At 41.9% G+C, this 14,655-nt stretch overlaps 1 protein-coding gene across 4 annotated transcripts in view; it reads right to left on the reverse strand.

Annotated features, from left to right (window-relative positions):
• Positions 1-3,204: 3,204 nt before the first annotated feature.
• Positions 3,205-14,655, reverse strand: part of JADE1 (jade family PHD finger 1) — a 46,001-nt gene continuing 34,550 nt past the window's right edge. For all 4 annotated transcript variants that reach the window (XM_019474695.1, XM_009289488.1, XM_009289489.2 and 1 more), the window contains 3 exons: positions 10,863-11,387; positions 7,738-7,855; positions 3,205-6,849 (listed from right to left, as the gene is read on the reverse strand). In XM_019474695.1, coding sequence (XP_019330240.1) covers positions 5,948-6,849; positions 7,738-7,855; positions 10,863-11,387 — 1,545 coding nt within the window. In that variant the 3' untranslated portion in view covers positions 3,205-5,947. The remainder of the gene's footprint in view (positions 6,850-7,737; positions 7,856-10,862; positions 11,388-14,655) is intronic.

Here is a 14,655-nt window from a genome sequence, read left to right on the forward strand (position 1 = left end):
TGATGTAATTAAAATCCTTTAATGTAGCAGATGAAACAGTCTGATACAGTGCTGTGGCATATTGGTCTTTTTTGGTCTAAAAAACATCAGCTCCAACTATGACAAGATTGTATACAGGGAATAGTTAACATTATATTGAAATTCAGGAACAGCTTTGCTCACATACAGTCGATACCTTTAATTTTTCTTCGTAGTGCAGTAACTTGGGAACATTTTGAAGATCTTTTATGAATTGTAGTAAGACACTAATTATATCATGAATGTCAAATAGCTGCTGGTTTTATGGTAGGCGTTATAGCTGCGAAATGCCTCTGTTGCCTTCCAGTTTTAAGAATTCGGTTCGGTTTGTGCTGATGCCCCTGGGAAACAGTTAATAAATAAAACGCTGCCATGGCTATTCGTACAGCTCGTTTCTAAGGACCGTAATCTTCCTCCAGTTGTACTTTTTCTTCCTAATTACTATTTTACAATTGTTCCTTGCTTTTCTGTTGATCTGCTCCCTTGCTTTGTATGTGTCTGGGAACTTCAGTTCTCTGTTACTTCAATTTGCACAAAGCTGGTGATGTCATCCAGCTTTTACGCATTTTGAAATAGCATGTTTGAATTCTACAGATGCCAGTATGTGGGAATCCTCTGGCGTACGTGTTTTTCTCTGATGGTTGAGAAACTTCACATATATCATCCTAAAATTAGAGCTGAACTCTGTTCTCTCTTTCAGCATGTATTAGAAACATTTGATAGGTGTTAACTGATTTTTGAAGTGCTCCCATCTTGGACTTAAGTGATGTAATTTCTTGTCCTTCCTCTTAAATGTACGAGTAAAATTCTGGTTTATAACTTCTAATTCAGTTGACGGATAATGCCTACCCAATGCTTGATGAAAACTTGTTTCGGACTAACAAACCCATAGCTCTGTCGCAGTGGATCTTCACCATATTTGCATGTTAGAGGACAGACGGGTTGATCACCCCATGGAAGTTAGAAAGAGTTTGTGCCACCTCCTGAAAACCTGGCTGTTCCAGTAGAGCCTGCCAGATGGATGCAACCTCAAGAAAAATTTCTGTTTACCACAGAGGAAGTTACTATTATTTCCTACAGTTGTACACGCTTCTTTACTAGCGCTTTCTCAGTTTGATACATGCCTGTATCCATTGCAATCTCCAATTTTGCTAAAAGACTTCAAAGCTTTTTCAAAGCAACATGGATACATTCTCCAGAAGCTCTAAACGTCTGTTGCGGTGAGATTTTCATCAATCAACCATGTATATGATGCAGAGGGAGGTACGTACCAAGCACCTTATTTTCATTTGCATAATGCACATCTGAGATGATGACAGACCACCTGGAAGATTTTGTGTGAGCTATTAATCCCATTCACTCCTTAAAGAGAGGCTCTAAGCTGTGAAGTGAAACCTGGCTGAAAATGGCAGGTAATTCTAAGTTTTTGAGCAACAGTATTTGTGTATTTGTTCCTTGAGGCACAGAAGGACACCTGCTTGGCTCCCTTTTAATTATGGGTGTATTCATTTCAACTTGTGGTGTAGCTCTTGCGTAATGGTTATTTGCCAGAATATGAACTGTAATGATGACACATTAAAAGTTAAGGGGCAGCAGAGCAATTATGGCAGATGACAGAGGAAAGAAAAAGATTTCCCACTTTCATCTGTCTGCCTAATCCTCTGAGCAGCTAAAAATTGACCAAATACATGTGTCTAACCACAAAAGGGAACGTGGTCAAGTTAAGCTCGTCATCCTACCACCACCCCCTTTCATTTCCATTTGGCTTCTAGGGGGAGGCTGCTGGCACGTTGCTCACAAATTGAACTTTCGGAGGAAAGGCACTTGCTGAGGCAATTAAAATTTGAGGCTTGCTGGTTAGGTAAGTTTTGTTCTTTCCCTCACGATACTAGATTGTTTCATGGAATTGAGCAGCAGGCTTTTCAACCATCTGTCTTAGTGGTTTTACATTTGTTTCTATCCGTGTATTTCTTGTCACTCTTCCACTGAAGAGTTTTTGTTTCCCCTACCTTCCTTTCCCACCCCAACACCAGTTTTTGAGTGTTTTAAAGATCCCTAGTGTGGTATTAATGCTTCCCATGGAGGAAAACTTTCCCCTTGACTATGTTTGTTTAGGAGAAGTTTCTAGGTGACTAGTTACTTCCATTCAACAGGTGAGAGAAACTGACTATGAAGGTAGTACCTAGTTTCATTTTGAGTCTTCCCAAGAGCCCTATACCTTCTGGCACAGGCCAGATCTTGAAGGATCTATCACTGCATACAAGAAACTTGTTCATCATCTATTTAAGTGGTTAGCAAGCTGCTCTCAGCTCTGACCCAGGCTTACTGAGGTAACCCTAGCAGTGCAGTGCCTTTCAGAAAGGCTGCTGTCAGCAAGATCTGTAAAGCAGCTGCAAGAACCTCTTTCAGACTTTCATCCACGCCTTGAAGAGCTTGTACTACTAACTCTTAGGAGGGCCATCCTTTAATCTTCATTCTTTGAAATACAGTTTTGAGGGGTGCCACTCACAGTTGCCCACCGTGTGAATGCACGTGGTACGAGTACAGATCTGAGAAAAATTATTTATCTGGAGCTGTTTTTCAAGATGTATTGCTAGACATATGCCTTCACAACCTTGTCCTTTCTTGCTCTGCTCCAAGTCCCCTTCCATGTTTCTGCATCTTGAGTTTAGAGGAAGCAAGAGGAAAGGACCTACTGTGCCCTTCATGCCCTGTCTCCTAGAGATCCTGCCATAGCAGCTAATGTTCTCTATCAGCATTGCTTGACTATAGGCAGTTCATAGTGTGAATGTACATTCAGCGTACTCATCTTGGAGATCTACAGGTAACAAACCTCACGTTCCTCTTCCAGTGGAACATGTACGAAGATTATGGACTTTGGAAGGCCATCATACATCAACAATTGTAAACTATTTGAGGTAAGCAGTATCTCTTTGAGGATCTCGAGGAAAAAAGCATACAATTTTCTGTTGATGAGATAGGCGCAGCTGTCAGTAACAAGACCCTATACTGTTCCTCAAAAAGAAGAAGAAAAATTTTTCTCTTGCAACTGCAGGGTGCGTTTTGATACCTGTAATAATCCAAATTAAACGCTGATTTTAACCATGAAAGTTGTTCAGATCATTGCAGTGAAGTGTTTATGTAAAAACCCAAACAAAGTAACTGCTGCAAATTCTAAAACACTGCTGGCAAGGATACTGCAAAAATGTACAGCATTTATTCACATACAGACAAAAAGGCACAATTCTACTGAATATTTTAACAAAAAATACAGCTGTTTTCAACTAGGTCTTTATAAATACTTCAAAAAAGGGAGAAAATAAATACAGGATTGGGCCATGTAATATAAAATAGTTATCTCTACATATACTTTTTATTTCTATCTGTTTCTCTTCATGCACCTTTTTTAATTAATTTCAGCTGAATGGACACCAAAGCTAGGCACATAGTGAAAAATCTTCTGTACAAGGTTTTACAAATGTAATGACAATTTTCTCAAATTTCTGAAATTAAGATTTATACACAACACGTATAACCCTTCATTTAGATTCGTGTGAGTTTATAACCTAACAAATGGCATTCCAGGCAACTTTACAGAAGTTCAACTAGCCTACAGTTTGACAGAATACACCAATCATAATCAAAGATCTCTTGGTCAGCCTGCACAAGGAAAGGTAATGCTTAGAAACAGAAATTCAGCAAATGGTTCTATCCCAGTAAAATACAGGGGTGGGTTTGTATTGTCACTGCTGTACTTACGACACCTCTTCCGCTGAGCGCTAAGCGTGGGAGACAAAACTAACCTACAGAGCTGGTCATACTGCAGTCTTCTTACAGCTTTTTTTGGTTTTGGTTCAGCTTAAGTTGAAACATTAGAAAGCTTATTAACCTAAACGTCGGGGAGCAAAACAGATAAGGCATTAATTCTGCACAATGTTAGCATTCATAATAGTGCAAATTAACAAGGTACCTCTTCCAAACTGGTGCGAGGTTAAATGTTTACCTAGAATCAAAATTTAGATTATTCCATCTATGGCTTGGCAAACAATTCCCTATATGGTCACGAGCTTCTTTCTTACCAAAAATAACAGTGCCTGTCTGGAAAACGTTGCTGTATGTCGAGTAGAACTTACCTCCATTTACCTTTTGTCTGTCTGTTGTTCGAGCAAGTGGCGTGCTTTTCTTTTAACACAGCCCAAGAGTGACTACGTAATCTCAGATTCACCAGTGCCCTGGCTGACTTTCACCTCTGTAAGTCATGAAGTTAATCTAACTTCTTGGGACCAGCAATGGTATTTTAAAGGTAACATCTTACACAGAATTCCTGTTCTCAAAGGGTTAAGACTTCTGAGTTTTAAATGCTAGGGATGCATTCTGTTGAAATGTTTCATTAAGTAAGTGGTAACTTGCATAGCAAGATAGGGTGTTAATAAGCCTTTTTTTTTTTTCTTTTTTTGATTGAATCCTCTGGAAGACTGGGTTATGGCAGAGTTCTACCGTGTTTTAAATGTTCCCTGCTCAAGAGGCAAGGGTCTAACATTAGAAAGTGAGTGGATGTGATAACGGCAGGCTAGGAGTAGGAAAGGGGGGGGAAGGGGGTTCTTTATGCCTGTCTTTCTGTAACACATTGCTGCTTAAACTTTTTCACCAGTACGTACCTGACTTACATCTATGCAGAATTCCAAAATTTACAGGCTCCTAACACTCCACTGTTACATGTGCACCCTCCTTGGTACAAAACGGTATCCTAATAATCTGTTAGTATTATTGCTCATAGCTTACTAGTTATTGCCATTTGCAATTATTAAAAAAGTACACAATCAGAATATGAGTTCCCTCTTCCATCAAATCTAGTCCAGAATAGAATGAAATATTTTTTCTTCATTTGACTGTAAAGAGCTAATCACAATTTATTGCCTTTCCATTTTATTCTATTCAAAAATATATATTCATGTCTATTTTAAAGCAACCCTTTAGTGTCATAAGCCTGGCTTTCCCAATACATACCAATAGTGCATATGTGGTGGGCTTTGGGAAATCCTACTGACTAGTGCCTTAGAAATTTTTTTTTCTTGAATTGTCATCATACTCCCGGAGGCAGGTGACTGACTACACGGTGACGGGTCATTCCACGGGGTGCAGTAACCCACAAGCCTGCCCCGCCTCAGAACTGAGCCATTCGAGAGTGTCCTCTGTGCTCGGTCCAAGTCCTTTCCAGCTGTTGCACTCTAAGGCAGCTGCAGCCCTGACCTGTCCCTTCCTCCTCCTCCAGTATAACGTCATGGTGAAATCTGGTCAGCGCGTAGGTGTATTTACATGTAAACTCTGGAGCTTACGGAAGGTTTTGAGCTGCCATCTACGCTCAAGCTGAATGCAACAGAAAACATTCTGCAAACAGAGGAGAAAGGCCTACCACCATCCAAGGAAAGTGACCATTTGTAACGGGGTTTAGCAGTGCAGTATGGTTAAACAACCATCTTCGCTTCAATACACGCTAGTTAAATTAAGAGCTTGTGCTTTTCCAGAAGGCAGGGGAAGGGAGTAAAATTTTACCAGTGCTTTTTAGCTAAAAGGGATGAATACAGCCTACTTCCCCCCACCCACCCTAGCCCCCTTCTAAAAGGTTTTTGTGAGTTACTGTAGTGTTCATCACAAATCCTATTTTAGTAGTGATGTCTTTTCTCTGCTTACTCAGGAAAGTTGCAAATAAAGGAGATTCAAACTTCTCACAGAATTGGGGGGTGGCAAAAAAACCAGCTTTAAGTGCATGTAAACATGTTTATACAGCTCAGGAATAACAGGTTATCAATTTGTCAGTCTGTAGCCATGTCTAAGAACTCTCCTCTCTCACACCAATAAATAATGTGGAGTTGGCTTGTAGGCAGTGACTCTACTGACCACGGTGCTGACACCGTGTGCCTGGGTCCAGTCAGGATGCCAGGATGCTTCTCCTAATAATGTCCGTCCTTCTGCTGATGGTGCTGTTTGGACTGAGCCTCTGCTGCCTGCACTTTTTTTCAGCCACTTCAGTCTCCGAGTCGCTCATTTCAGCATCGGGGATGTACCCATCATTCTCGCTGTCGGGCTTTAGCTTGCTTTTTGCCCTGTCCTTCGGTGAAACTCTGCCCACGCCCAGGTAGGGGTAGCTGGAGTTCTGGCGGCAGGTCTCCTCCGGGCTCTCGCCCTGCTGTTGCCTCTCTCCCTTCTTTGGAATTCGGAATCCGCCCCAGTTTTTCACTGGGCTCGTGGGCGTCGTAGGCACTTTAACTACTGTCTGATTAGAGTTTACTTTGACAAGACCCCCGTTGCATTTAGGCACTATATCCCTCCGCGTGCCAGGTGCTGACCTACCACTGGAGTGGTTCACAGCCCTTTTATTTTCCAGTTGCCTCTGAGAGAGTTCTGTGGGTCTCAGTGGTTTGTGGTTGTGTTTAGAAGTCTTTTCCTTTAGTTCCGGCTTGATCACCTCACACTGTGGACGATTGTCTCTTCTTTTTCTGTGGTCTGGTATAACTATGCCATTTTTCTGCTGTGCCGATACAATCCGTGTTTCTGCAAAGGTCTTGTCAAAATTTAAAAAGCTACCTGGAGCTGCACCGCCTTCCCTTTGGCTGGGCTGCCTCAGCATGGATTTGCCGTCATTCCCAGAGCTGTTTCTTACTCTGTCTCTCTTGTGTGATTTTTTCAAAGAGTGGGTTAGAGACGTGCCCATTTGCTTCCTGAAGAATGCAGAATGCCATTTCAGATCCTCTATCTTAGGGGCATTGGGGCCCAAAGATGGACTATTGAACAACACCGTGTTTTCCATTGAGGAGAATGAGGAAGGCACACCTAAATGTAAACAAATTAAGTTAAAGTCAAGCAATTCCCTGTCTGGGTAAACACAGCTTTTGGATGTACCTATTTTAACTCTGTTCCTCATGCCTGACATGTTCTTCGGCACAAATGGTTGCCTGTCCAGCACCTTTACGTCACGATTATGTGGCTATGTCATGGTTTCACAACATACTGCTGGTGTAGTTTACTTTCCTGTAGCCATGCTGCACCTAATTACACTCGTAGCAAATATAAATTCTAGCACTATTATATTACTGAGACAGAGAGACTCCCCAGAGGTGGGGGGGGAAAGCAACCAGCAAGTGGAGCTGATTGATTCTGTCTAAAATATGGTTTATTAGTTACTGAATACTTTAAGGATAATCTAGTTAACTTTGAAGTTATTCATCCTTCTGAGAAAAGACTGCTGTCAATGACATTAGGCAAAAAACTCATGTTGTTTTAAAACCAGAGTGCTACCTTTTCAAAATTCGTTTCTTTAAACTGCCATCTACGATGCAAAGCAGCGCATACTAAACACTAATGCAGCGGCACTAATAAACCACAGATTTACTAGGTACCATACGGCACCTGAATGTAAGTCGTGGTCTCTCTGTCATAAGGAGTCATTAAAGAATCACACCAGAAGGATCTGAAGCAGCAAGCCATTCGGTGCCCCATGGATAAGAACACAGACTTACCAGTTTCTACAGCAATATGCCCACCATTAGAGCTCATTCTCATTTTTCCTTCCAATCTGCTGATGCATGGTGGACCACACAAGATTTTAATGAGAATAAATGAGGTCCCGTTTGTCCTTCAAAATTAGTCATTAGCCTGTAACCAAACCTTTCGCTGCTTGTGCCCGTGGTCTCATGTGAAAAAGAGAACACTGAAGCGTACCTGAAACTCTTTCTTGTTCCAGCTGCTTGGCGTAGATATTAAATATCTGTTCTTGAACTCTGCAAACAGATCTCTTGATTTTTTCCCTTCGGGTCACCATGTAAGTGAGATTACGCACCTAGAAGACATCAAGTTGATGAGTTTTACAGGAATTCTGTTTCTGTAATGTTGTCAGTCTATGCTTTGAATTAATTCAGTTTAAGTAAGTACTACACACCATTTAAACAAGTTAGTAATGTATTTAAATTTAACCTTTTTCAACACACTTCTTAGAAAAGAGTCTTAAATATCATTTAATTGACAGATTATTCCATCAGATTTGGGAAGGCCACAGCACAGAAGTAACTTCCATGAACACCTGAATCATATATATATATATATATGTACAGGAAATCTAGAGAAATGCTGGAAATGCTTAAATACACTCAGTATCAAATAGCCGAGCACCATTTGCTTCTTACTGTTTGAGTCACAACAGAAAATTATACTAAATTAATAGTATGAAGATGTGGAGAGCTACTGAACAGTACCAGTATTTCTGATGACCCTGCCATTGCAGTATGACTGATCAAAATGAAGGCAGACCCGTCTATTCATGCCATAGCACAATAGAGGCAGCAGGGACTGGAATCAGTAAGGAAATTATTTAATTTTTTAATTTAATTTTAATTTAAAAATAATTTATTTTTACTCAGGGTTTTTTAGAGGAAAACTACATTTCTGCCCTTAAAATGTGACTGTCTAGTCTAGACAGCTGTGTAAGTTTCACAACCACCACTCTCCTAGAGCTTCGAAGCGGTTTCTTTCCCAGAAGAGGGAATCGCTGAGAAGTATACCTGCGTGTTTCCAAGGCTCCTCTCAGTTCAGTGTAGCTGCATACAGCATGGCGCCCCGTGGACTACAACCTTGTAGGCTGATCTCATGACCATTAATAACCAATGGCATCCTGGCCTGTATCAGCAATAGTGTGGCCAGCAGGAGCAGGGAAGTGATCGTGCCCCTGTACTCGGCACTGGTGAGGCCGCACCTCGAATACTGTGTTCAGTTTTGGGCCCCTCACTACGAGAAGGACATTGAGGTGCTGGAGCGTGTCCAGAGAAGGGCAACGAGGCTGGTGAGGGGTCTGGAGAACAAGTCTTATGAGGAGCGGCTGAGGGAACTGGGACTGTTTAGCCTGCAGAAAAGGAGGCTGAGGGGAGACCTCATCGCTCTCTACAACTACCTGAAAGGAGGTTGTAGCCAGGTGGGTGTCAGTCTCTTCTCCCAAGTAACAAGCGATAGGACAAGAGGAAATGGCCTCAAGTTGCGCCAGGGGAGGTTTAGATCAGACATGAGGAAAAATTTCTTTACTGAAAGAGTGGTTAAACATTGGAACAGGCTGCCCAGGGAAGTGGTTGAGTCCCCATCCCTGGAGGTATTTAAAAGACATGTAGATGCGGCGCTTAGGGACATGGTTTAGTGGGCATGGTGGTGTTGGGTCGACGGTTGGACTCGATGATCTTAGAGATCTTTTCCAACCTTAATGATTCTATTGAGGAGGAGACATTTAACAAGTGTGACCCTTTTTGCTAAGGTCCTGCTCTATTTAAGGCTTCCGGTCCCAGGACAGCCACTACTTTTAAGTAATTAATGTCATTACTCTGTGGATTTGCATTAGAAGAAGGAATTCGTCTAGCCTGGTACCCTTTCTGATACAGTCCATGGCCTTTTGTTCTTTGCCTCGCCTGATCCAGGCTGCACAACGGATGCGTCGCGTCCACAGAAGTACCTGTTTCATTAGGTGAACCGGATGACGGGATTTCAAAATCTGTTTCTAGATGGATGACACTGTCACTAACACCATTCCTGATCAAGTCTACCCGACTTTATCTTGAAGAGGTGTAAAAAACGTAGGCCCCCATTTTTTGGGTTTTTTCATCCATGTTATCTTGGATGTACAGTCAGTGGGAACAACGGAGTAGTAAAATACTAAAAATATTACTAGAATGATGTATCCTGTTTTGACATCACACTTAAAAATGGAAAAAGCCACATACAGAATAATTTAAGATCCAGAGAACATAGTGACAAACAACTTATTTAGCTGATCAAAGAGATTAAAAGAAATCTTGAGCACACACAGCAGGAACAAAAGATACTAGGTAAGAGCTATCTCGCCGAGCTAGAGAAGAGTCATGGGCTGGAAGGTGAAACCAGAAAAAAACAACTTCAAAAGAAAAACTGCAACGATTCATTAGAAGAGTGATTAGCCATCGGGATCCTTTACAAAGGATGCAGTAGATGCATGAGCACCTGCTGTCCTGATTTAAAGACTAGACCGTATTCTGGAAGAAAGGCTCTAGTTCACCCGCAGGTTACTGAGGTTGAGGTAGGACCTCCTGAGCCAGGTTCCGTACGTGGCCTACATGAGCCATATGCTGAATGGATGTGAAAAACTAAAATCATTTCAGTACTGTCTCTGGCTCTAACATATCTTTTAAACTCTACTAGTTAACTCAAAAAAAAGAAAAAAAAAACAACCCAAAAAGGAAGAAATTCAGGTCGTTACAGGATCAGATGTACTTAAGATAAAACACCACACTGATCCTACTGAACTGTTCTTTGAACGTTCAAAACCTGATTGAGTGGAATACCATGTGCCTCCCAAACCTACTACACAGATAGTCCAGTGAAATGTCATCCTACTACGCTGTGTCAATGTAAAACAGATCTGCTGCAAATCAAGGTAAGTTTCGTAATTTCTCCTTCTTGTGCACCAGATGAAAGGAGCAGAGAAAGCCCTGAAAGGCTAAAAAAGCTCCAGCTGGGTGTTGCAGTACAGCCCACCGCCGTCAGTGTTAATCAGTAAAAAAGCAGAAGCGGAAATACGACAATCCAGTTGTAAGGAGACTGGATACTACAAGCCAAGACCTGCTGGCCCTGTGAACTAACCCTCTATTTGAAAAGGGTAATTGGTGTGCTTTGTAGAAATTTAGTGTTAATGGTCTTCTCTGACAGTACAACTTTGAGTTAAGATGCAGCATGGAGTGCCTGCATGCACGGGGACTACCTGAGAGCGTAGTTTGGACACTCGACTAACGAAGGCCAGCACACCTCGCACAAGTGCAGGCAGTGCAGTGGCTTACCCGCTCTAGATCCTGCCGGAGGTGTGTGAAGAGCTGCAATCTTCTGAACAGAACATCCTGTTCCCGTTTAGCCAGATTGTCCTCTTCATCCTTCTTTGGGGTAATCAAAGGCTTATTGAAGTTGGCTTTTCTCTTCAGCTTCCAGTACTGGTAAAGGAATCCCACTGGCTCCTCGGGCAGCCGCAGCGCTTTAGCCACTTCCAGAGACTCAACAAACGTATAGAACTCATCCTCCAGCTGCTGGAGCTTTTGCTTGCGGAGGCTGACTCTGTGGGCCTCCTCCTGGTTTTGATCCATGCTGTGGAAAGGGTCGATGCGGGCAGGAAGAGAGCTGTCCTGAATCCCATTCTCCTGACCTGGGCTTTCATTTGAAGTCTCGTCGTCTGCTTTCTTGGTGGAGCTGTGCTTGGGACAGTATGACTTAAATTTCACCTCATCGTTCTCTGCCAGTATGGTCTTCATCTCCAAGCCACGGTCAAACGCACAGGTGACGTGAAAGGCTGTTCTGCAGTTCTTCACGGAACACTACAGAAATTAAATTAAAATTAATCAAATATTAATTTAAGAAGCCACACTGCCTAAAACTATTCGAGCAGCCAGGACTGCTTTGGAAGAACAACCCTGTTACCGCGCTCTGCTTCTAAGCTGCATGTACTTCCTTGCTCTCCTTTAATTAGCTTTACGATTTAGTGCTTTCAGGCCAGGCAGTGATCAAGTGGCCCAGTGGGACGGGAGTGGTTAACCCCTCCCTAGCCCAATCACGCTATTCAATAACCAGCAAATCCACAAGAGGAGCGTTCTCACTGTCACCGGAGCCACTGACGTTAAGGCAGTGTTACACAAAGGAAAACGTTCCCCCTTTGACTGTGCCAGCATCGGAGAGAGGGAAAAACATCTCAGTGGCTCCAGGCCACTCTGGTAGTTTAATTAAAAGTCTTTCCCAGTACCTGGGCCCATGCTACCCAAAAAGCCTCAACCAAGGGGAATTTTTCTTTCCCCGTTATCCTGATTTTATAATGTCAAATCTTAAATCACTGTCAATCACTACTTCACTGACTACAGCCTTCACTTCACCTGGGGGATGAGGAGAAAAGGAAATGCAATTTTTTGTCCTTTTTCTTCCCTCCCAGTGAACGCAGGCATCACGGAGCAATGGGCACTAGTTCAGCCAATTTAGCACTTCATTTCAATTATACGTAACTTTCTCTTGCAAAATGCTGTTGTAGCTATTGGCAACCATAAACTGAAAGGTTTAAATATACGTAGGTATGTACATACACACATGCATACATATGCATTTGTATCAAGTCACACCTCTGCCTCCAGTGAAAAGAATTTAAAGTGGAAATGAACATTAGTGCTATTAACTAGGAGGAAACAAAACTATGCTTAACCCAAGTCATCTAACCTTAAAGAGAAATGCATTGCACTAGGATGTTTATACAGTACTTTGTAAAGAAGCCAAATATCTTTCTCCTCTGGGTTTTCCTGCTCAGGTTGACTCAGCAGCCAGATGGCACGTAAAGGTACAACAGAGTTTAAAATGAACATTCTTTAATAAAATCAACATATAAAAGGAATTAAAAAATACCAAAACATCTTTTGCCCTTTCCTCTCTTACTAACAAACAAGGCAGAAGCAGCCCAACTGAAACACCAAACAGTACAGAAGAGTACTTTAGCCATGGTTTCCAAGCTGCTATCGTTGAGAATAATCAGCTCTTAGCCTGGCTAATGTTTTATTGGGAGAAGAGGGGAAAGCCTGTCTCATCGGAAGGAAATCTGCTGAACCTGGGAGAATATGCAGTCTCGTTTTTCCCAGCTTATTGCAGCTGCTCTCCGCCCAGCCTGATGCATGCTTCCAGCTGCCAGCTTTTCTAATTGTTGTGCACATCTCGTAACAACTCTGGAGGATCTCTCTCTCTCAGTTCATCCAGTTAATGCTACTTCCTCTCTATTGCAGTGGCTTCGTATAATGTTCTTCTCTGCTGTATAAAATTTCACAGCACAAATCTAAATATTTCTCACTGCTAGCTTTAATGATACCAAGATTTACACAACTCCTATAAAATGTCAGGCAAAACTGTAATTTTTTGTCTCCCCCCCATAATTTCAAACGTAGAAATGTCTGAAGTGGCAGCCATCATGCCTGCATGGCATCCTGTGTCACCACTAGAAGGGGAGAGGTGCTATCAGAAGAAATATGGAGAGACACTCCCCCCTCCCCTGCACGCTGACATACATAAATACTCAAGTGTTCAACTTACACTACTGTAAGTTACCCTTCAGAACAGGTCTGGAGAATGGACAGAACAGTTTCAACTACGTAACAGCAGCCAAGAGGAAGGGGACAGCTCTTCAAGGAGGTATTACGATTGCAAACTTACATGCTGTGGACAGATTTATTTTCTCTGCTTAACATTTACTATTTTATACATTCCTTAAATGGAAACGGACTGATAGGTATTTTCACTGGAACTACCGCTGCATTGCTCTTTTACAACTTTTGCTGGCAACCTCATCAAATGACTCAGAGCAGAGGAAAAAAGGAAATGGATAAAACCTAATTTTAAAAAGTGTAGGACTGAAATTTCTGTGTCTTCATGCTGGTCTTACCGTCATGGATCCTGTAACAGTAGGCTAGCCACAAAATAGAAAGAGCTCTACTTCTTATGAGACAGTAGTATCTTCCTGTCAGACTCGGGGAGCTTTCTGAGGATCATTTTGCTGAAGTATATGAAGCACTTTGAAGGCGAAGAGCATCACCACAATACTAAGCTACCTTTTATTGTCTCCTTCTACACAATCATGAGACTGCCCCAAGTGGGTCACCTGTCCTTGCTCTCATCATTTGTTCTCAAGTAAGGCAGATCAAAGTTTTGTCCCGTGTCTCAGGAAACCAACTATCTCCTCTTTCAAAAATTTGGGGCTTGGTAATGTGTTTTCTCAATCTCTCTAGATTTTAAAATTGTTCTAAAAATTATTATTTAACATATCTGAGTGATATTCCACTGTAAAGGATCTGCAAGGGCTTTACAGCCAACAACCCAGTATAAATATGCACGTGAAACCACACTGCCCAGTCTGAAATGCTCTGGTGCAGATCAATTCAGTTATTTAACAGCGACAATTCACAGGCTACGGTGAGAAAGGCTGAATCCAAATCCAACTGAAACTGCAGAGAGAATTTCAGAAATACACAATGAGACAAATTGGCACTGGCCCAAGAACATGAGTTGTTGGTATGAAACAATGGCTTTCTAGTTTAATTATCTATTGCATATGGAAATCATTCTTTTTGGAACTATGAAGACTAGACATTTGTTTTGATTCTGCCCCGTCTTGCTGTTTCGGGCAGTGATCATCCCTGAGCTCAAGTGAGTACCAGAGGTCAGAACGATAACGTGGCACTGCTTCTACAGCAACGTGAACTGGGAAACTCACATCCAGGAGGTTTACTTCCCCCTCAGAAACACCAAGAGCTCCAGAATCTACCTACAACCAATGGAGGAACTGGGGCTTACTTCAATCTCAGAACAGACGAGTCGAACAATCTGTTTCTTTCCTACTACTCAAAAAGCCTAATATTAAATGATCAGATATTCTCCTCAGCAACTTAAAAGCTGGACCAACAATAAAAGTTACAGAAAAAATAGTTACAGCCAAAACAGTCCAATGTTAAGTAGTACCTAAAAGTAGAAATTCAAAGCCACAAGTAGCTTCATCATCAAAGTGAAGGTGTTCACTTCCACTGACTTTACTGAGAACTGGGCATGCTCAGCACCTTAAAAATT

The sequence above is a fragment of the Aptenodytes forsteri genome, unplaced genomic scaffold (assembly GCF_000699145.1).
Source record: "Aptenodytes forsteri isolate BGI_AS27 unplaced genomic scaffold, ASM69914v1 Scaffold109, whole genome shotgun sequence".
Classification (NCBI taxonomy): Eukaryota; Metazoa; Chordata; class Aves; order Sphenisciformes; family Spheniscidae; genus Aptenodytes; species Aptenodytes forsteri.